The following is a 22,655-nucleotide window of genomic DNA, read 5'->3' as shown; positions in this document are numbered from 1 at the left end:
TGTGAGGGCCTGGCCCAGGCTGCCCAGGGCAGGGCTGGAGTCCCCATCATCCCTGGAGGGGTTTTAAAGCCCTGGAGATGTGGGGATGAGGGACATGGGGCAGGGGTGGCCTTGGCAGTGTTGAGGGAAAGGTTGGAATAGGATGTTGAGTGCCTTTGCCAACCAAACCGATTCCTTTGTGGTAAAACCAAGACAAACCAAAGACAACCCAAGGCCTCACAGGGAGGCCCCAAGGCCTGGTGGGGCGACCCGGGCACTCCCCTCATCTTTGTCTCCTCAGGCCGCTGGCCCCGGGGGCGCCTGCCCAGGCGATTCCTCGTAGCTCCCGGGCTCCGGAGCCCCTCCAGCTCCTCCTCACCCCGCCGGCTGCCCTCTCCCAAGCGGCCACGATTCCCCCCTCCATCTCTAAAGCAGCAGGGCCGCGGCTGGGCGGAACTTGTGCATCGAGGAAGCGGGGCGTGCCGGGCGCCATAAGGGGAAGGACTCGCGTCCTCCCCTGCAGAAGGTTCCCCCGAGGCGGCGGCTCCCGGGTCTGCGCTGCCGCCATGTCGGGCTTCAGCCCGGAGCTGATCGATTATTTAGAGGGGAAAATCTCCTTCGAGGAGTTCGAGAGGCGGCGAGAGGAGCGCAAGAGCCGCGAGAAGGTGGGTCCGCCCCGCCTGGCACCCCCAAGGCCCGGCCCGGCCTGGCCCCCTCCCTCCCTCCCGCCATGGCGGTTCCTGTCAGGGCTCGGATCCCCTCAGCGCTGTTTCCCTCCTTTTTTGTGTGTGGGAAGGTGTCCGTAAAGCGCTGCTGGGCTCAGCTGTGGGTTACGGTTTCTGTGCCGAAATTGTCAGAAACTGGAGTGTGTTTGAGAAGGGTCACTGGGTGTCTGCAGTTGCTCAGGGGAGCATCAGCCTTTTGAGGGCAAAATGAAGTGGTTTGGGTCATGCCAGCGTGGCTCGTGTCCCTGGATCTGGCAAAATCTCGTGGCAGGTGCCTTGGGGCACCGTGGTTAATTTATTCTTTGGGCTGGAGCAATGAACAAAAGCAGATTTGGGTGTGAAATCACCTTTGCCCCACCTTCTGTGTGAGATCCACCTGGATCCCTTGGTGATTGTGGCTTTTGGGCAGCAGTAACTCCATGGAGAGAGAGCTCTGTGTGGAGGGGCTTGGAGAAACTCTGCTTGAGTCAGGTGCTGTGGCTGCCTCCAGCTTTGCCATCTTTGTGCTGAATTCCTGTGTATCCTGCTGGTTAAAGAGCAAATCCAGCAGAACTCAGCTGTCCTGGGAGGACAAGTGGCACTCTGGGGCAGCCTTTTTACTGGATAAACCAGTGCTGTTTTGGTCCTTCATTCTGTGCTTTAAAGGGAAGGCTTCTCAAAGGATTTGTCACACGTTGGGAACTTAATTTTTTTTTTTTTTTTTTTAGTACAGCCATGTCATCTTACCTCACTCTCATGCCAAATAAGCAGTGGGCTGGCCTCTTCAGTCAGAAGTGGGGTGTGAGCAGTCACCACCTGAGTCACCTCCCATTGATAAGAATGTAAATATCCTGAAAGCAAGCACTGGTTGTGTTCATTTAAAAAAAAAAAAACAGTGGTTATTCCACCAGCAGTGCAAATCTTGGGAACCTGGGGCCTAAATGCTGAATTTTAGAGGAAATGGGAATGAATCATGCTGCAGAGCTGATCACCAATGTTGTTGCTGTGTGCAGGATGGTGAAAATGCTTCTGCTGAGGAAAATGCTGACGATGTAGAGGCTCCATCTTCATCCAGAAAAGCATCCAGGAAACCCCAAAATCAGGATGAAACAGATGGTAAACATCAATGTAATGATTCCAGGGGAAAAAAATGTTATTTACAAGGTCATTGAAAGAATTTGCTCTGTCATAACTGACTTTTTCTGAACACTTGGCTGCTGCTTTTGCACCTGGGGGTGCTGAAGGAGGTGTTAGAATCTGTACTTCTGTGGGATGTCCCAAATCACAGGCAGGGTTTTGATTTTGTTTGGTGTTTTAAGGCCAATGGGTGATATTTTTATTTTTTTTTGGACACCCTTCAGTTTTCCTCTCCTGGCTTCCTAACCACGTGGTCTCATTTGCTTTCTCTGGAGTTGCAAATAATTTGAAGTTTTTTTAACTTAAGGAGGAAGACTTTTTGACTTGTTTTGGCTTTTATCCTGTTCACTCTCTGCCTCTCTTTTGCTGAGTGTTTCACTGGGTTTGATTCTCCTCTCTGGGTGCTGCCACTTTCCCCTGTCATTCCACCTGAAAGAATACAGCTAAAAAGAGGAGTCCCTTTTTTTTTATTTATTCCTCTTTGTGTTTTGCATCCTGCTCAGTTATCCTTTGGCCTGTTTAGAGTGCCAGCATTTATTTCTCTCCTTATTTTCTGGATTTTCCTAGCTTCAGATCCCCTGGCTGGCTTTCTGTGTGCAGTTCCTGGGTTGGGAATATCTCCTTGGATGCCTCAGCAAGAGGGGTTGTAACTCCCTGGGGGTTCCTGGGTGGTGAAAGGACTTGCAGCAGTGGTTGGAGTAAGGAGTGGGAGGAGTTTTTAGTTTGTCTCCTGCTTCTTGATCTCATTCCTCACGTTCTGGATTTGGGCTTGGGATGTGGTTTGTGCCAGGCACCTTGTTTTCCTTTCAGGATCATGTTTTCCAGGGGAATGGAAATGATGATGATGATGATGAGTCCATCATCAGCAAATTCACAGATGACACCAAGCTGGGGGGAGTGTGGATCAGCTGGAAGGCAGGAGGGCTCTGCAGAGGGACCTGGACAGACTGGAGAGTTGGGCTGATCCCAACGGGATGAGGTTCAACACAACAACCCCATGGGGAGCTCCAGGCTGGGCACAGAGTGGCAGAAAGGGAGCTGGGAGTCTGGATTGCCAGGAAGCTGAAGAGGAGCCAGCAGTGTGCCCAGGTGGCCAAGAAGGCCAATGGCATCCTGGGCTGGCTCAGGAACAGCGTGGCCAGCAGGTCCAGGGAAGGGATTCTGCCCCTGTGCTCAGCCCTGGGGAGGCCACAGCTTGAGTCCTGTGTCCAGTTCTGGGCCCCTCAGCTCAGGAAGGAGATTGAGGTGCTGGAGCAGGTCCAGAGAAGAGCAAGGAGGCTGGGAAGGGATCCAGCACAAGTCCTGTGAGGAAGGGCTGAGGGAGCTGGGGGTGTTGAGGCTGGAGAAGAGGAGGCTCAGGGGAGACCTCATCACTCTCTCCAACTCCCTGAAAGGAGGTTGGAGCCAGGGGGGGGTTGGGCTCTTTTCCCAGGCAACTCTCAGCAAGACAAGAGGGCACAAGAGGTCTCAAGTTGTGCCAGGGGAGGTTTAGGTTGGACATTAGAAAGAATTTCTTTCTGGAGAGGGTGCTCAGCCATTGGAATGGGCTGCCCAGGGAAGGGGTGGATTCTCCATCCCTGGAGATATTTCAAAAGAGCCTGGATGTGGCACTCAGTGCCATGGGCTGGGAACTGCAGCGGGAGTGGATCAAGGGTTGGACTTGATGAGCTCTGAGGTCCCTTCCAACCCAGCCAGTTCTAGGATTCTCTGATAATGTCAATGCCCTGAGGTGGCAAAGTGCACTTTTTGTGCTCTCGTTGTGTTGGTTCTGAGACTTTTCTTACCCTTTTCACTGCAAATTCTCATAGTTCCTTTTTTTTGTTTGCTTTTTCTTAAATAAAAATCAATTACTCTCACCTAAAATGTTCATTTTGGTGCCCTGGTTTTGAAAGGGTGGCCAGAGCTCATCCTGGAAGGACAGAGCATGAGCAGTGGAAGTGACTTTGGAGCCAGATACCTCCCATTCCTTATTGACTCCTTTTTTTTTTTTTTTTTTTTTTCCCTGTCACTCTTTAAAGAGTTACTAGAATCAGACTTGGGATATTCAGAAGAAAAATATTAGAAAAGGTCATTGTTAAAATCCCTGTGGATTTAAAACCTAATCTGCCACAAAATTCAGGTGATTCCTGCAGCAAGGAGACTGAAGTAAAGGAAAAATGAATGAATAATAAATAATAATTAAACAAGGAACTGGTTTTTTTCAGACAAGGGAAAGAAAAGTCTTGATTTTTATGTGCTCATTGCTTAAGCCTGAGTAGAAATAACCAAATATATCAGAATCAGAGAACAAAATTAACCAGAAATGCAGTGATAAACTCAGATGCAGTACCTGGTTCCCTCTTCTCTGTAGGCAATGTGGGTTTTTCAGTCCCACTGATGCTGTGGTTATTCTTTTATCAAAGCTTCAGCTGTCCAGTCCCCCCAGCTGAAACCTTTCAGCACTACAGATTTGGAAATTTTGCCCAGATACAGACTTTTGGGAGTTTGTAACCCTGGCTTAGCTTAGTAATGAGAAGAGTAATTAAGAAATATGAACATTTTTTTTTAAATTACATACTTTAAGCATCATTATTCTTTTAAATAATTTCATCATTTCTGTTTCTGAGGGAATGTGAGCAGTCTGGCTTTTTCACTTGCACAGGTTAAAAGCTCCTTATTCTCATGGATGGGGTGGTTACAAGATCTTCTTTTAAATTACCTCTAAAAATTGGCTGCTGCATTATTGTTTGGTGTAATTGTCTGCTCACTCTCCAGCTGAAAAGCTCCATTCCATCCAACCAGTTCAGTGCTGGGAAATTGCTTAGTGTGCTCCTCTGGGGAAAATGTTGAACAAACTGTTGCTCTGTGCTGTGTGTTCCTCCAGGCTTTCAGTCCAATTATCCAAAAAAATGTTAGAGGCTGGGGTAATAAACTCTGAATAACTCAGAGTTTTCAAACCAGGGGCTGTTAATAGGTTTTTTTCTGCATTTCTGCAGGCTTTTTCTTGTGGAATAGCTGCTTCAAGTGGGCTGCTAGTGATGAGGAGTTGAGTTTGCTCTGCACTTGTCCTGGTGAGCAGTGTGCACTCCTCTTGGTTCTGTCATAAACCTCCCTCTTTTTTTTTTTTTTTTTTTTTTAATTCTTTCTCAACCAGGAGAAACTTCAGATGGTGTCAGTAAATCCGTTCAAAGGGTCTTTGCATCCATGCTGGGGGAAAATGAAGAGGAGGAGGAGGATGAAGAGGAAGAGGAAGAAGAAGAAGAGGAAGAAGAAGCAGCAGCAGCAGCTACTGAGCAACCCACAGCTGGAGATGTGTTTGTTTTGGAGATGGTACTGAACAGAGAGACCAAGAAAATGATGAAAGTAAGAACTTCAACCTTTGTGTAACTTCCTTGTGTCTCCTGCAGTGTAGTGCACACATGCCAGCTGCTTGCTGAGGAGCTTGTCAGTGGGGTAATTCTGCTTCTCTGGGTGTCACCTGCCTTTTTTTATTATAAAAATAATATTCTCTTTGAATGATTTCTCTTCGAAAACTTTCAAAAGTGCTGAAGTCTTTCCGCTGTCTGCGTTGTATTTGTGTGAGGTACCAGTGAATAAGCTATGGAAATGGTCAGATGTTTTGGGTCAGTTCACTTTGGTGTCACTGGGTCTTACTACAATTTGTGTTCAGCACCAGTCTGAACCTGTTACTGGGTTTAATTGCCAGGCCAGTATTAAACCCTATCAGGTATCTGGAGGAATTGGCTGTACGAGACGTGCTCTATAGTGCTGATGACATTGAAGATCCTTATCACATACTGTGCCCTAGACCTGTGGTGCAAAGGCTTGTGCATGCTGCACCACCACCTTTTAACCATACACTATCAGTGATGCTGTGGGTGTGGGTGCAACTGTGGGTGATGTGATTAAAACAGCACGAGAGTGTGAAGATGCTGTCACAGCCCCTGTTCTGGTGCCAATAAATCTGTCAGGGTTTAACACTGGCCTGGCAATTAAACTGAGTAACAGATGCTCTCTCTCCTCCCTGATAAGAAAGGAGAGAGAATAAGGGAGAGAGACTGATGGGTTGGAAACTGAACTACACAACTTTAATGAAACAGGAATGATAAATAGGAAAAATTACTAAATCTATACAAATATACAGGGAAATGGATACCACATTCCTCCCCCCTTTCCCCCAGTAGCTCTCACGTCACCCCCGAGGCTGCAGGGCAGCCCTGGGAAAGTCCAGGCTGGACTCCTGGGGTCAGCAGCAGTTGGGAGCTGGAGGCAGAACACACAGATATGGGCTGGGATGGATCAGAACCACAGGCAGAGGAACAGACAGAATCCTTCCAGGATGCCGGGGTGAAGGAAAGGGAAGCAGGAAAGGCAGGAAGGGCAGGAGGCTGGAAGCTGGAAGCAGGAAAGCTGGCTTGGCCCTTGTGATCCCTCAAATTTATACTGAGGATGAGGTGTATGGGATGGAATCCTCTGTTTGGTCAGTTCTGGCATCTGTCTTGTCTGTTCCTCCCCAAAGGAGGCTGCAGGTGGGACCTCTTTATCCCTTCTGGGAGGTAAAAGTTTTCCTCAGATCTGAGCAGTGTCCTTGGCTCTGCACACCAGGCTCTGGCTGTAACTATAAACATCAGTGTTATCAGTCCCAGAAGCAGACACTGTCTGAGAAACTTGCTGTTAATTTCAGCAAGTGCAACTACTTACAAGAGACTGAGCTAAAAGCAAAAGTACAAGACAGAAAATCCCCTTTATCCTGGCCCAAACCAGGACAGAAACCCATCTCCTGAGTCTGGGCACAAATCCCTTTGTTTTTTAGGAGAAAAGGCCTCGCAGCAAACTTCCCCGTGCCTTGAGGGGTCTGATGGGAGAGGCCAACATCAGGTTTGCTCGAGGGGAACGTGAGGAAGCCATCCTCATGTGCATGGAAATCATCAGACAAGGTGTGCTGGGGTGCTGGAACTTGGGGGATCAAGGGATGGAGGGGGGGAAATTGCCACCTGCATCAGGAAAATCCAGTGTGGCTTCACTGGGGGTGGGAATGTGAGAGGGAGCCTCACTCTGCAGCTAATGTGGCATTAAAATATGTGGTGCATTTCCTTTATTATTTGGCTGATAAAAAGAATCCAACACCCTAATTCTGCAGAGGTCTGCTCAGCCCTGCATGGTTTGGTTTTACTGTCTTTATAGAGCCAAGGAATAAACATCAGCATGGCTTCCAGTGTGAAATAATGCTATAAATGGTTGGTAGCTTGGTAGTTTCAGTCCAGGCTCTTAAATAATTTATAAAAAGGATCTGGAAGTTTGTCTGCATAACTAAATGGTTGGTAGTTTGGTAGTTTCAGGTCAGGCTCTTAAATAATTTGTAAAAGAGATCTGGAAGCTTGTCTGCATAACTAAAAGGTTGGTAGTTTGGTAGTTTTAGTCCAGATTCTTAAATAATTTATAAAAAGGAACTGGAAGCTTGTCTGCATAACTAAATGGTTGGTGGTTTGGTAGTTTTAGTCCAGGCTCTTAAATAATTTGTAAAAGAGATCTGGAAGCTTGTCTGCATAACTAAATGGTTGGTAGTTTGGTAGTTTTAGTCCAGGCTCTTAAATAATTTATAAAAAGGATCTGGAAGTTTGTCTGCATAACTAAATGGTTGGTAGTTTGGTAGTTTTAGTCCAGGCTCTTAAATAATTTATAAAAAGGAACTGGAAGCTTGTCTGCAAGGCTCTTCTGATTTAAACAGAGCACTGGCATTTCATGTAATTCTGATAGCTGCTTGCAAAGAAAGGCAAATTACTTGCTTTGAGTTCTTAATCAATTCTTTCTGTCTTGACACAGCTCCTCTTGCTCACGAGCCATTTTCCACTCTTGCCATGATCTATGAGGACCAGGGGGATATGGAGAAGTCCTTGCAGTTTGAGCTGATTGCAGCCCACTTGAATCCCAGTGACACCGAGGAGTGGGTTAGGCTGGCAGAAATGTCACTGGAACAGGACAATATCAAGCAGGCTGTTTTTTGCTACACAAAAGGTAGTGTGGCAACCGTTCCAGCATTTTAAAAAAAAAAACATTTTTAAAAGGTGAGGTGCTAGCAGCAATAATTTTGTCCCTTTTGCTTACTGAGTTTGCTGCATTTTGCTAAAACTCGGCTACCTCTGTCCAGACTTTGGTTCTTAAAAAAAAAACCTTGTGCATTCTACTAGCACTCACCCTTCCAGGGGGATGAATGTGAACTCTGTTGTTGCCTAAACTAGGCTGCTAAAATGCTTTTTTTTTATTATTTATTTCCCCTTTTATTGTAGCTCTGAAATATGACCCCACCAACGTGCGTTACCTGTGGGAGAGGTCGAGCCTGTACGAGCAGCTGGGGGAGCTCAAGATGGCAATGGATGGCTACAGGCGTGTCTTGAACCTCCTGCCTCCCTCTGATGGAGAACGTTACATGCAGCTGGCTAGAGACATGGCAAAGTAAGTTGGGCCTCAAAATCCAGCTTCCCAGAGTTTATTCCTTATCCTGCACCCCTTTCAAGCTGGAATGGAGGAGGGAATGGAGCTGGAACGGTGCTGGCGGTGACCCACGCACATCAGCTGTTGGTGATGTTTCCAAAGCCTGAGGTGTGGGAATTGTTCTGTGTAGGATCAGTGCACCATCTGAGAAGTGTTGTGTTCTCAGAGTAAGAGAATAAAATGCAGGTACTCATCATGGAAAAAAATGCCATTAGTATACAATTATACACAGATGCAACACGTTTCTTTTTTTTATCCGTACATCACCAGAGACCTGGGAACTCTCTGCCAGCAAAGCCAAATGAAACAAACTATTCAGTCTGAAATACAACCCATCTGCAACACAGTGTAGTTTGCATGCCTTTCTGGAGCTAGTGAAAATCTGCCTCTTTTCTCCTAATGAGAGCAGATCAAGTCAGAACACTCTCCCCAAGGCACAGGAGGCTTGTGGTGCAGATCTCTTGTTTTCAGTTAAATTATTTACCTGCTTTATATCTCCTCTTTCTCATGCTTAACTTGTAGAAAGCTCTCACTGGCCTGTTTCAAAGCAGTTTGTTAAGTCTTTTGATCTTTGTGGTTGCAAAATGCACCCCAAAAATGGCAAAAAAGGGTATTTAATAATATTATTGCTGAAGGTTTTTCCTAAACCAGGTTAATGCAATCGGTTGTTGGTGCCTGGCTTGAGGTGGGGGATGTTGTGATGGAAACTCCAGTGACTGAAAACATACAAATCACTGGCCTGTTTCAAAGCAGTTTAAGTCTTTTGATCTTCGTGGTTGCAAAATGCACCCCCAAAAATGGCAAAAAAGGGTATTTAATAATATTATTGCTGAAGGTTTTTCCTAAACCAGGTTAATGCAATCGGTTGTCGGTGCCTGGCTTGAGGTGGGGGGTGTTGTGATGAAAACTCCAGTGACTGAAAACATACAAATCACTGGCCTGTCTCAAAGCAGTTTGTTAAGTCTTTTGATCTTTGTGGTTGCAAAATGCACCCCCAAAAATGGCAAAAAAGGGTATTTAATAGTATTATTGCTGAAGGTTTTTCCTAGACCAGGTTAATGCAATCGGTTGTTGGTGCCTGGCTTGAGGTGGGGGGTGTTGTGATGGAAACTCCAGTGACTGAAAACACACAGGGCAGAAAGTAATTGTATTTATTTGAAATGCATAAAAAATTTTCAACAGTTGGAAGAAAAGAAACAAAACCTTCTTTCTCACTGTTTTGTAACCTACTGGTCCTAACAGGAAATTTGGTAATGGGCAAAAATCAATAGGAAAATCATTTTGCTGACATATTGTCATTTATCTTAAATACTTAACATCTGATACCTGTGTTTTATAGGAGTTATTATGAAGCCAATGATGTGACCTCTGCTATTGAGATAATTGAGGAAGCCTTAACTAAGCACCAGAGCCTGGTCTCCATGGAAGATGTAAACATTGCAGCTGAACTATACATTTCTTCCAAGCAATATGACAAAGCCCTGGCGGTATGGGGAGTTAAATGCATTTCTGTCTCCTGCTCAGCACCTCTTGGCCAGTCAGGAGGGACCATTTCTGTTCCTTTAGTGCTTAAATGTGGTCATATTTCTGTAGTGAGAGAGCTGGTCAGATACAAATTGCTTTCAGTCAGTTCTGTAGTAATTAGCACTGAAGTTAACAGCTTGATTTAATAAGTTGAGGGCTCTGTGCTCTTCTGTGTTTAAAATTTTGAGATCCTCCCTCTCCTTCTTTACAGCTGCCCTAATATTAGTAGCCAGAAAAAATCTACAAGCTGGGGGAGTGAGTGCCTCCAGCAAAGGGCATTCTACAAGCTGAAGGTTAAGAAGGGTGGCACTGAATGGTCTAATGGTTCAAATGCTGTGTTTTATCTGGTGTACTTGTGTTACAAGTGATAATTTGTGCATTCAGCATCAAGCACACATTCCAGGAAGGCAGTAGTACATCTTGACTCTCAGGCATGGGGAGCTGGAGGTGGCCTGTCTGTTCCCAGATGGTTCTAGTGGTTTTTAACCCTCACTTCTGAGCCATGTTTCCCAGGTGATTTGATCTGGCTTTGAGAAAAAAGCCTTTAGTGTCTGGCTGTGAATACACTTTCCCAGCTTTATTGAGGCTCTGATGTGTATGACTAGGGCCTTTTTAAAATGCATGTAGCTGTGAATTTTATTTAAAAATTTATTTTTTTCTGATTCAAACCATAGTGTGTTAGACTGAGAAATCCTCAGAGCCCTTTGGGAAGATCTGTGGAGAGCTTAGTTGTTTACCTGGTGCCTTGCTTTCTTTTTCTGTCTTCTAAAAGGCAGTAAAAGAAGTTATAAAGGTTAAAACCTTTCTAGTCATGATGAAAGTAACTTATATTTTCTGAAGAGATACTGACTGGATCATTTAAGTAGTCCAAAAATAGTGAATGAAGACATAAAGTGATCAAACTCAATACTAACCCCCTGTGAAATGAATGCAGCTTTTCTTCTGATAACTTTTGTGATGACTAAACCAGTCACCTGGACTGGTTATTCCATAAATCCCTCAAATCTTTAAAATGATCCGAGTTAACTCGTCTGTTTCAGGTTATTACAGATTTTTCAGGCATTGTACTTGAAAAGAAAGTATCAGAAAAAAGTCCAGCTGAGGAGAAAAAAGGTAAGTAGCTAACAAGCAGTTAGTATGACCCTGCTGCTCAGCTCATCTGACACCTTCCCATTACCTTTGCAGCTCAGGGGTTGATTTTGATGCCCATTGACAGCCTTTCCTCTTTTGAAACTTTTCAGTGTATTTAATGAGCTCCAAGGCATGACCTCAGCTTTCTACAAGGACTTACTCTGATGCCCAATTAGCCTGGCTGACTCAGTAAGGACAAGGACTCCTCTCCAGGCAGCTGGAGGACTTTTAAAGTTCTAAACATTCCTCTGAGTGTTCACAGCAGAGTGGTTATTTCTGCCAGCTAAGAGCTTTAAAAAAAAAACCAAAACTGCATAAGCTTAGTGGCATCTCTACTCAGGCATATCAACCTTTTACCCTATTTGTTTTAGACATTGAAATGCTTTGGTATATAGAAATCTAGGGGTGTTATCTTGTAGCAGAGAAAAGCAGGTTGCCTTTGGGAAGCCTGATTTGTGGCAGTCCTTGTTTAAGCCTGAAAATGTTTGTTTGGGCTGTAATAAAACCAGAGCATGTCAACTCCATCAGCAGTCTGTCTGATTAACCATCATTAACCATGGTTGGTTGTGTGATCCAAACCTGCTGGAGGCATAAGATACTTGTGTTGGCTTTGTGTTTTAATGGACCAGTACAGTCAGTGAACAGCTGTCCTGGTAGAGACTTTTAAAAACATTTATAGGAAGCAAAACCATAATGAGTCTGGGAATTATAACAGTGTTTCAGGGGGGTCTGTATTTTCTTAAGCCAAAGCTTCTAAACTACCCAAGAGCTTGGTTCCCCACCTTCTTCATGAAAGCTTTCTGACTTTCTGAATGCTTCCTGCTCTGCTGTCCTTCAATAAACCCCACAAAACACCCCACTTCTCAGAGTAAGCTACCAGTCCATTATAGATTCAAAAGCAAGAAACTTTAGGCTCAGCTGGTCCTACTTGAGTAATCTGATAATCTTTTTAAAAAGATACAGGGGCAGAAACTCAGGAAAGCCAGGAGGCAGTGACTGATGACCAAAGCCATCCAGCTACTGAATCCAGTGCTGCAGGTAAGTAATTTAATTTTTTAATTTCATACAAGCCTATGAACTGGTCATCTGCTTGGAAGCCAGGTTGCAATCATACAAAAACTGGGAAAGATCTCTAACAGCAGAGAAATAGGGATTAATCCAGAGCAGGTTTCTTGTGGACTTGTCTATCTTACTCAGAACTTACTTCTAACCCAGCTGGCCACTAAAGCAAAAAAAAAAAAGGGCTTACCTGCTTTGAAAAGAATATTTTTCATTTAAAAAAAAATAATAGGTGAATAGTTCCTGTTATGCAGAGCATTCTGATGTTGAGAGAATGATGAATTAGTCTGCCTGCTGCAGTTTGCAGTAACTGGCTGTGGGTGTAGAAGGCAACAAGGGAGCTTTATATTGGAAATCAGAGTTTCCTCACATTACAGCCAGCACCCTTTGCATGTGCAGGAAATATAATGATGGATTTTTACTGATGGATTTTTACTGTGTGGCCTTTAATTTGCTGGCATTGTGGTGGGTGACAACTTCTGTCTCACGTTTACACTCTCATCAGAGTGCATTTTGTCCATGTGTGGGGTAAAGCTCTGTAGCAGTGTCTGACAGTGTGTACAGCCTGATCCCTGCAACATGGGACTCAGCTTAGTAAGGACAAACACCTTAATACAAGGGATTTCCTTCAGAAAGCAAGGAGAAGAGGGTGCAGGTGCATAAATTACTGAAATTTCTGAAATGTGTAAAAGAAAGGGAGAGGCCAGGTCTACACCAACATTTGCTGAAGTCAGTGAGAATACATTTTGTTCATTGGAGCTGAACATGGAGGTGATGTGGAGCTTGTGAAGTGCTTGTTTAATACCTGTGGGCTCAGAAGGGAATTCTTTATCTGCTCACAGCTGTGGAGAAGGTCAGCTGCTGCATACCTGAGGGTGTTCCCATAGACATCATGGTCAAGCTGATGGTGTGTTTGATTCACCTGAACATCCTAGAGCCACTCAATGTAAGTAGAAATCAACCCAGAAGTTGGGGGATGTTCCAATAAATTACCAAAGCAAGTAATTTTTCCTGGCTTCCTGTGGCTGAGGTTGTTGGGAGAACTTCTTGCTTCCCTCTTACTCTGAGAGATGAACCTCCCAAACCTGTAATAGCAGAAACAATATTTTTTTGTCCTTATAAATTATGTCTTCAGTGGAAGGATTACTGAAGCACAGTAACTCTAAGATGTGACATTTCCAGGGCCTCACTGCAAAGCTGCTGAACACTAAGGAGCACATTTTGCTTTGTCTTAAAGCCCTGCTAAGACTGCAGACTCTTCTTTCATAAAGAAAGCTCCTCCCTGCTGGGCATTTGCAGCCACTGAGTGTGAAATGGGGGGATATGAAACATCAAGAGCAGAAAAATGAGGCTTTTTCAGGGATTCTGAAAGTCAGATCTTTGATTTAATTTGATTAATTTCATGTTTTAAATCTTTAAGCTAATGTGTTTAATATTATTTATTTATTAATTTATAAATTTATTTATTATTAATTAATAAAATAAAGGAAGCGCCGTTCAGAACGCAAGTACAATAAAGCCCATAGCACGAGTGTAAGCTTCCCATAACCATGCCTTCAAGAAATGTTCTTACTGGTTATTTGTCCTTTTACATTTTTTTTCTCGTGGGTTTGTTTGTTTCTTTGTTTTTTTTAAAGCCTCTTTTGACCACGCTGATGGAACAAAATCCAGAAGAAATGGGTGACTTGTATTTGGACGTGGCAGAGGCGTTTCTGGACGTTGGGGAATACAACTCAGCTCTGCCTCTCCTGAGCTCCCTGGTCTGCTCAGAACGATACAACATGGCTGTTGTTTGGCTCAGGCATGCAGGTGAGGAGAGATGTGCTCTGAGAAATGATAACACAGTGCTGAGCATTTCCAGGGACCTTTTTCTGACTGAGATCACAGGAGTTGTAGGTCCACGTTGAATTCTGCAGAATCACCTTGGTGTTGGCAGAACTGGGACTGGAGTTTGTTATGGCAGCCCTGTCCTGGAGGGTTTTCTTATTAGTCATGTAGATTGAGATTTACTTCAGCTAAAAATACTTTTATTTTCATGTGAAAGAAACAGCATCTGTTCTGCATTCCTGTCCTGTGTCAGCTGCTGATGCTCTGAGTGAAACTGTAGCTGCATCAGTAGATATTTCTGTATATTTTCACTTTAGTTGTACATGTTTTGGGTGCTTTTAGGTGTAAAAGTATCTGAAAATCATGGAACCATTTTGGTTGGAAAAGACCTTTAAGATCATCAAATCCAGCCATTCCCCCAGCACTGCCAAAGCCACCCCTGCCCCATGTCCCTCAGCACCACATCTCCATGGCTTTGAAACCCCTCCAGGGATGGGGACTCCACCACTGCCCTGGGCAGCCTGAACTGTTTTGCAAGCTTTGAAATATGTTGGTTTTTTTTTTAATTTCCCTTGCCATTTGAGTGTATTGTGTTGTTTATGGTATTTCTAGAGTGCTTGAAGGCCCTGGGACACATGGAACGTGCTGCAGAGAGCTATGCCAAAGTTGTTGACCTTGCTCCATTGCATCTGGATGCAAGGATCTCCCTTTCAACACTTCAGCAGCAGCTGGGCAGACCTGAAAAGGCTCTGGAGGCTCTGGAACCCATGTATGACCCAGACACACTGGCTCAGGATGCTAATGCTGCCCAGCAGGTGGGTAAAGTGCTCTCTGCTTCCAGTTTTGGGTGTATTATTATGCTAAAGTGTGGGAGTGGGGAAAGATGTCAACTGTACAGGACCTGGGCTTGAGCCTGACTTATCTCCAGCAAATGATTCCTTGCAGAGTCTCAGGGATGAGTCCTGGTGGCTTTTCCTCCATGACTTCTTTAATCAGTATTTCTCCTGCCTCACCTGATGGTTTTGGGTGATGTACAACCTCTTGGCCACTGGGAACCAGCCTTGGTGCCAGGCACTTTGCATCACGTTGAGCAGCAGCTGCTGCAGGGTTTGGCCTCTCTTGGTTGTAACTTTGCACAGCAAAGGTTTGATGTCCTCTCTCCAGCACCTTTACTATAGGTAAGAGGGGAAATTTATCTGAAATTTAAGAGCTGGAAGCAGTAACTACTACAAGGCAGCTTAGAAAGCTCTTCCCTGCTGCTGCTAAGGTTCTTAAGAGTTTCTAGAAGCTTTTACAATCCTGTTAGTACTGCCTTGAGTCAAAATTGTTTCACTCTCTGTGCAAGAGGTTGAGTAACAATGTTCAATTTTCTTTAGGAGTTGAAGCTGCTCCTCCACCGTTCCACACTCTTGTATTCCCAAGGCAAAATGTATGGTTACACTGACACTCTGCTGACCATGCTGGCAATGCTGCTGAAGGTGAGCCCCTCTTTACAGCTGCACCCTAACACACCTGGGAGCTGGGAGCTGGGTTAAAACAAGTGACAAACAAACTCAGGAGGAAAGCTGGTGGCTGTGTAGATGCAAATGGTTTCATTATTTAGTTAGAGAACAATCTTGCAGAGGGTCTGCAGTACTGGTGTTCCTGCCTGTCATGTTGAGGACAGGATCACTGGTGTGTAAAATTCTTCAGACAGTGACTTCAGCTCCCTGTTTTCCCCAGCTCTGTGTGTTCTCACACAGAACACACTGAAATACTAAAGCTGCTTCTGACTTTTTTACCATCTGGCATAGTGCTTTCTTGAAATGTTGATACTGGCTTCTATTTCAATGTTTTTTAAAAAAAATTCTTAAATTTAAATTAAAAAAAACCAAACTTCTTGTGATGAAATGACCAAAGCAGTGTTTGTTCAGCCAGTATAAACAGCAGTGGTGGTTTTGTGTTAATTGGGTTTTGTTTGGATTTAAAATAGGGAGGGAGGGTGGGGAGTATTAAGACCTCAGTTTCACCCATCTGGTCAGAGCCCTTGCTGTTGCATTGCACTGGTTTCATTGCTGATTATCCACATATTTATGAAACTGATAGAGGAAGGAATTGTTCTGGTTGCACCTCTTGGGTGAATACTTTTAATTTCAATACACAATGGCATGTGCCAAGCCCAGAAAGTGTCTTTTTGCTGCCTTTGTTGTAGGTTGTGTTAACATAATCTGAAATGCTGCCCTTAAATTTGTTTCTAGGTAGCAATGAGCAGAGCTCAGGTGTGTTTGATATCCAGTTCCAAATCTGGAGAGAGACACCTCTATCTTATTAAGGTGTCAAGGGATAAAATTTCTGACAATGATGACCAAGAGACAGCAAATTGTGATGCCAAAGGTAACAAATGTTAATTAAAAATCAAGCAAGAGGATTAACTCCTTAGTGCTGGAAAAAGGAAATGCATGTTCCTGTTTTGCATGATAAATCCATGCAGTTATGTTTACATTGTTTTATTTCTAGGGCAGAGAAGGCAGCAAAAAATTAAGAGAATAAAACTTAAGGGAACAGTCAACCACTCAGAGAAAAATAGTAAGATTACAGAATAATTTGGATTGGGGGGGAAGTCTAGAGATCACCTGGTCCAACTTTTTTCTCAGTGCAAATATAATACATGTGAATCTAGACCATATTAGAAATACATGTTTTAAAATGGTGTGGTTTTCTTTTGTTTTTTTTAACTGGTCCAGCCTGGGTTGAGCCAGACTGCACATTCTTAAGCACTGTTGGGTAGATGAGGCAGAGTAACTTTACTGCATTCATGTATTATGTTTGCAACTGGAACTGTGTGTATTTCTTTCCATTTGTTCATGAGTTTTTACTGGTTTTTGGCTGGTATTTTACAAACTACACTTAAACTGAAAAAAAGTAAATATTTTATTTTACCTGCTAGTGCTGAGATGCTTTTGAAAGGATCGTTTTGACATAGGCACCTTTTTCTTATTGTTAGGATGTTAGCTCTCTTGGTTGAATAGTCTCAACTTACTGATTTTAATATTTTTTAGCCATTTTTGCTGTCCTCACCAGTGTTCTCACCAAAGATGACTGGTGGAACCTCCTGCTGAAGGCCATATATGCCTTGTGTGACCTCTCCCGGTACAAGGAGGCAGAGCTCCTGGTGGATTCCTCTTTGGAATATTATTCCTTTTATGATGACAGACAAAAACGCAAGGAGCTGGAATATTTTGGGCTCTCTGCTGCAATTCTGGACAAAAACTTCAGGAAAGCCTACAACTATATCAGGTGGGGCACTGAGAAGCTCCTGCAATCTCTTTGGCAGCCGCTGCTTTGTTCCCTTTTCCCTAAACTGAGGTTTTGGTTGCAGGTGTGGTGTGTTTCCTGCAGTTGCTTCCTAATTTCTTTTTCTTTCTGCTTTTCATCCTGTAGAATCATGGTCATGGAAAATGTCAATAAACCTCAGCTCTGGAACATATTCAATCAGGTCACCATGCAGTCCCAGGATGTCAGGCACCACCGCTTTTGTCTCCGCTTGATGCTGAAAAACCCTGATAATCATGCCCTGTGTGTCCTCAATGGGCACAATGCCTTTGTCTCTGGAAGTTTCAAGCATGCTCTTGGTAATGCCATTAACCTTCTAATATTAACAGATGAAGTGAATGTTTCTTTTTCAGAGATTTATTGAAGTCTTTTTTTTTTTTGTTTGGTTTTTTTTTCCCGATACATCAGAAAATCGCAGGTGGCTTCACTGGTGCTTTAGTGATTCTCTACACAAAGCATCACTCCAAGAGCTTTGCTCAGAAAAATTAAGCTGCTGTGCTTTGACTCGAGCCCACGCTGCAAATTTAACCAACTTTTAAAGATAATTGAAAGGCTAATGATAATAAGAGGGTCAGAACAGGACATTTGAAGCAGGCCTTTGAAGCAAACCTACTGCTTTCAGTCAGGCCCTCCAAAAGTCCCACTTAAGATGTGTGGCCTCCAGGATTTAAATCCCAGCAAGGACCATGTTTGCTGATTTATTTTCTGCTTACATGTTTGCATCACAGTTTGCATTTTTCCTTCCGAATCCAAGGAGTGCTGAAAATAATAATAATAAAAAAAGTCTTTTGTGTTTTTTCCTGTGTATTTTGATGTAGGCATATTAAACTGTTTCTTCCTATAGTTCATACTTGTAGCTTTCTTTTTAACCCTTAAATTCTTAAGGAGTGCTTTTCCCAGCAAACATCCTGATTCAGTTATTTGCTTTTAGGACAGTACGTGCAAGCCTTTCGTGCAAACCCAGCTGAACCTCTCTACAGCCTTTGCATTGGCTTGACTTTCATCCACATGGCTTCTCAGAAATATGTCTTGAAAAGGCATGCTCTCCTAGTACAGGTGAGTTGGGGGGGATTATTTTTACTTAGAGTGTTTCCTAGCTCTGGGGCTTGCTGTTTTACATCTGCTTTCCATCTTTTGGGGGATCAGCAGCCCAGCAGGTGCCTCGTCCCACAGCATCCCACAGAGGAGGAGCATATGTGAGCATGGATTTTAAGCAAAACTAAAAGCAAAATGAAAAAGTCTGACACCTGCAGAGTGCTGCAAGTTTAAACTTGCTAAGCTGTGGCACTGGAATTGCTGGGTATGAGTTTCCTTTCAGTCTCTGATGGAGACTTGGCAGTATAATACCTGCTGGCTTCAAGGGACTGGAGCTCTTGCCTGCAGCTTAGGGTACATGAATATTTTATTCATGCCCTTAGTTAGTGATGTTTCTTTTTGGCCACTTTACAAAGTGATCTGCTGGTAATTTTCCCTGGTAACTGGTACTGAAGTAAAAATTACATGGAGCACAAGATGAAGAAAAGAACATGCTTGCATTCCAGAAATAATCATTTGATATGCACTTCACGGAGTTCAGAATTTTCTAGAATTCTGAAAAAGCTGCAGAATTAAACTATTCTTCGTGCTATCCAGGGCAAAGAGTGAAGGCAAAGGAATGAAAATTTGGGGTTTCCACTCCCCTTTTTAAAAAACCCAACAAACCTGGAGGAGGGTTATATTGTAAAGATTTTCTTAAAAAAAAAAAAAATCTTTCTCTAGCCTGTCTTTGGCTGCACATTTTTAATACTGTCAGTTCTGCTGGGTGTGAACTGGCCTTATGTGTGTGTATATTACACAAGCATGTGCATTTTTACTTGATTATTTGCCAAGTTAGTGCTGAAACTCACTCTACAAAATAAGCTGTGTTCTGTGTTCTGATGCCCGTGTTGTTCCCAAACAGAGCAAAGTTTTTATGCTCTCAGCAATCAAATGCGACTTTTTTTTTTTTTTCCTTCAGTTTACGGGTGGTTTTGTGGTAAAAAAAGTTTAAATAGGTTCATTTAAACACCTCTTCTCCAGCATATTTTCCTGCCATCAAAGGGAACACACAGAAATGTGCATAATATCTTTGTACAGGGATTCTCCTTCCTTCACCGGTACCTGGACCTGCGTGGCCCATGTCAAGAATCTTTCTACAACCTTGGCCGTGGCCTTCACCAGCTGGGATTGCTACACCTGGCAATCCACTATTACCAAAAAGTGCTTGAACTTCCTCCTCTCACCTTAGAGGTATTGTATCTTTACAAGTGATGTGCAGAGGATGAAGTCAGGTCCGTGTACGTAACTTCCACAGGGCTGAGTTTCCTCTCATTTGTGTTATTCAGATAATTATTCTCATTTGTATTACCCCCTGTCATCAGAAGCTGTCACCTGGGTATGTGTTTAAGCATATGTTTTCATTTCAAAGGTTTATAATTTTGAAGGATTCACTAATAGGCTGAAGCAGCAGCAAAAAGGGTTGCTAAACAACTTTTAAATATTGTAATAATTTTTATTATTATAAATGTCAACTGGGAGTTACTCTAACAGCAAGCTGAGCAATGTGAAGTGGGATTAATGCCTAAATATATCTGAGCCATGGTTTTGCTGTAATGGATCTGTGTTAGGTTATCCTAATTGTGTCATACACTTAGTCTGGTCTGAGAGAAAGTTTTTGCCTTGCTTTAGCATGGGCTGGTAGAGACAAGACAAGTTTATTTAGAAAACAGGAGGGTTTGGTTAAAGAAGAAACCTGGTGGGAGTTTAAAGCAGGAGTGTGTTGGCTGTTTAGGAGATCCAGGGAGCATTCACATTCTGACCAGAGGAACAAATACTTTGCATAAAAGACAACTTAAGATGGTCCATTCCTTGTTAATGAGCTGGCAATTTAATTTACAGCTAATGCTCTTGAGTACATAGGAATGTAACAACAAATGGAAACTCTGGCACAAAGAAGGCTTCTTTTGTTTCTGAGCAACTAAAAGCCTGTGTAAACCATGAATATGTGATTTGATTTCACTCCTGTGTCAAGTTTTAAACTATTTTTGCATATTGCAGACTTCTAATCATGTTTATCATCATGTTTATGTTTTACAGGGAATAGAAACTGATCAGACAGACTTGAGAAGAGATACTGCCTTTAACTTGTCACTTATTTATCAGAGCAGTGGAAACAGAAGAATGGCTCAGAAGCTGTTGTACACTTATGCAGTTGTCTGATGAGGTTTGGTGCTCCTTGTACTGGGGGAACTGGTGTGTGTGCAGCTTTTCCTGCAGGTGGTCAGAGATGTGGCTTGGGCTGGCCATGTCTTTATGGGCTTCTTTTCTACTTCTGCCACTGGAACTGTGTCACATGTGGATGGAAACTGTTCTGACCTGCCCAAGTCTGTCTGGTACCAGCTCTGCTCCTGGGGTGCATTGCTCTGTAATCTGACACAGTATATATTATATATATGTTATATATGTATATATTTGGGTATAGAATAAGAAAGTGAAAAATGTTGCCCACTGTTCCTTGGGTTTTTTTAGGGAAAATTTCCAATGTACAATATCACAAATAGTGACCAGTGAGGTTGCTCAAGAAGTTCACTGGTGATGAGGGTTTTTTCATGTATACCATTAAATTACTATAATATAGAAGAAACGGGCTGATATAATCCCTAGAGGATTAAAAACTCTGTATTTCAAGATCTTTGAAGCATTTGGAGTTTTCTAGGAGCTTATGTTCCTGGCAGCTGCTTTATTTGAAGGAGCCTGATTTCTGTTGTAGTGAAATCAGTGTGGCCTTTGCTCTCCTGAACTTGTTAATAAAGATTCTGAGGCTGATGGTGTTTACTCCTTCTCATTAAACATATCCTACTCAATGGCTAAAGGCAAAAATAATCTACTCATATTGGACAGCTTGTTATTTAACAAACATTGCAGATGGTCTGGTTTAATTATTTCTGGCAGTTGAACAGTAGCATATGAAAGTGGAAGCAAGAGAAATAGGATATATGGATATATGGATAATGGATATGTGTTATGTGCTACAGCAAAATAAGGCTGAGGAGTATTTTTTAGCAGGGTGATCTGCTGAACAGAAAACAAACTGTGTGCCTGCCTCCCCAGCACTCTTGTTACTTGAGGTTGTGAGACCTCATCACTGGTTTTTCCATGGTTTTCCAGTTTGCTGGGTGAACTGGGGCTGACTCATGATGCCTGTATGAGCATGGGTGTTGTTGCATCACCTTGGGGTAAAAATTCTTCACCTGAAGCTTTCCTTATTGGCCTTTTTCCCTCTTATAACCCCACTGATTTTTTTCTTCTTGCAGCAAATTGCTCCTGTCCCTTCCTCCAAAAAAAAAAAGTTTCTCATGTCCCAGGAAGCACAACCCTTAGACTGCACTAATGCTTAGGAAGCAAGCCAGACATCCAGTACACAGGTGCCCTTTGCAGTATTCTTTTCAAAACAGGGTCTGAAATACTCAGCATCCTCTCAGTTGTACATTTTTTTTAAATAGACTTCACGGAGAGGAGGGGTGTGGAGTTTTTCTAAGAATTGTCTTAAAAATTTACCAACATCAAGGCATTACTATTAATTAATTAATTATTAGTAGTAATTTCTGATGTCTCCTGCTGCTAGAATTCTGAAGTTTAGTTTTTAAACCTGAAGGAGTTTAGTTTTAAAAGTATCAGCATTTGCATTCATAAAAATAAAAAGGAAATATAAAATCTGAATGCTGATGACTGTGTTCTAAATTGTTTTTAAGCACCAAATAACAGAAACCTGTGCTTAACTTTAGTGAAATGGCTGTGCTTAAAGAAAATAAGTTCTTGTCTGTTGTGTAATTCTGATGTTTTGTGGTTCCCATTGCAGAGAAACTAATTTCCTCTCAACTGAAAGCAAGTTAGAAGGTGGCTTCCAGAAGTGCTCAAGTTGCTACTGAGTGTTCAGTCAGCAGGATCAGACTAGAGCAGATCTGAAGTTTAAAACCAACCCAAAACACATCCTGGACAGCTGGAGCAGCTCTTTGGAGCCACTGGGCTGCATCACCTGCTAAAGTGGGCATTTAGGAAGTTAAAAGGCAGTGGGAGACCTGAGGCAGCTGCCCTGTGCTCTGTCCTTTAGCACAGGCAAAGGTCACAGTCATTTGTCCCTTGCTGGGCACCCTGCTGGGGCAGTCAGTGCCAGCCAAGGTGTTAAAGGGTGAGGGCTGTTTGGGAAGACTTTTTCAGCTGTGATTACAGTTCCCAGCAAGCAGAACCAGATGACCTTTTTGACTGGTGTTTGCCTGAGGGCACTGTGGAGGGAGGCAGAGGCACAGCTCATGCCAAGCCACCAAAGGAGCTTTCAGGAGCAGGTGTGGCACACATGCCACTTGATTTCTGAAGGAACCAGCTGGACTGGGACAAACCCAAAGCCTGTTTGCAGAGGCTTGCTTGTGAGCAGCACAATTTAATGAAGCTCAGGTGTGCATTATCTTCAACAGCCACCCCTTGTCCCCTGGCACA

At 43.3% G+C, this 22,655-nt stretch overlaps 1 protein-coding gene across 2 annotated transcripts; it reads left to right on the top strand.

Annotated features, from left to right (window-relative positions):
* The first annotated feature begins 461 nt into the window (after nucleotides 1-461).
* On the top strand, nucleotides 462-20,996 carry GTF3C3 (general transcription factor IIIC subunit 3). 2 transcript variants are annotated; one of them, XM_071747856.1, is made up of 19 exons: nucleotides 462-644; nucleotides 1,697-1,799; nucleotides 4,954-5,162; nucleotides 6,613-6,736; nucleotides 7,623-7,814; nucleotides 8,087-8,252; nucleotides 9,631-9,778; nucleotides 10,856-10,928; nucleotides 11,904-11,984; nucleotides 12,848-12,951; nucleotides 13,643-13,814; nucleotides 14,445-14,647; nucleotides 15,209-15,310; nucleotides 16,070-16,205; nucleotides 16,871-17,108; nucleotides 17,253-17,443; nucleotides 18,076-18,200; nucleotides 19,260-19,412; nucleotides 20,259-20,996. In XM_071747856.1, exons 1-19 carry the CDS (start codon nucleotides 546-548, stop codon nucleotides 20,379-20,381), a joined length of 2,742 nt encoding a protein of 913 aa, XP_071603957.1. In that variant the 5' UTR covers nucleotides 462-545; the 3' UTR covers nucleotides 20,382-20,996. The 2 variants fall into 2 exon arrangements, with proteins under 2 accessions (XP_071603957.1, XP_071603958.1); XM_071747857.1 differs by lacking the exons at nucleotides 16,070-16,205; nucleotides 17,253-17,443; nucleotides 18,076-18,200; nucleotides 19,260-19,412; nucleotides 20,259-20,996 and having other exon boundaries at nucleotides 468-644; nucleotides 16,871-17,061.
* Nucleotides 20,997-22,655: the final 1,659 nt, after the last annotated feature.

Source organism: Heliangelus exortis, chromosome 6, assembly GCF_036169615.1.
Source record: "Heliangelus exortis chromosome 6, bHelExo1.hap1, whole genome shotgun sequence".
In the NCBI taxonomy this organism is placed as follows: domain Eukaryota; kingdom Metazoa; phylum Chordata; class Aves; order Apodiformes; family Trochilidae; genus Heliangelus; species Heliangelus exortis.
The sequence above is the reverse complement of the archived record's forward strand: the minus strand, read 5'-3'. Positions and strand labels throughout refer to the sequence as shown.

Bases quoted from the DNA above. Each gene is read 5' to 3' on its own strand.
- GTF3C3 (XM_071747856.1), top strand. From the start codon at position 546: ATGTCGGGCTTCAGCCCGGAGCTGATCGATTATTTAGAGGGGAAAATC. The intron at 9,779-10,855 runs GTATGGGGAGTT...CGTCTGTTTCAG, and splicing joins AATATGACAAAGCCCTGGCG to GTTATTACAGATTTTTCAGG. The intron at 14,648-15,208 runs GTGGGTAAAGTG...AATTTTCTTTAG, and splicing joins ATGCTAATGCTGCCCAGCAG to GAGTTGAAGCTGCTCCTCCA.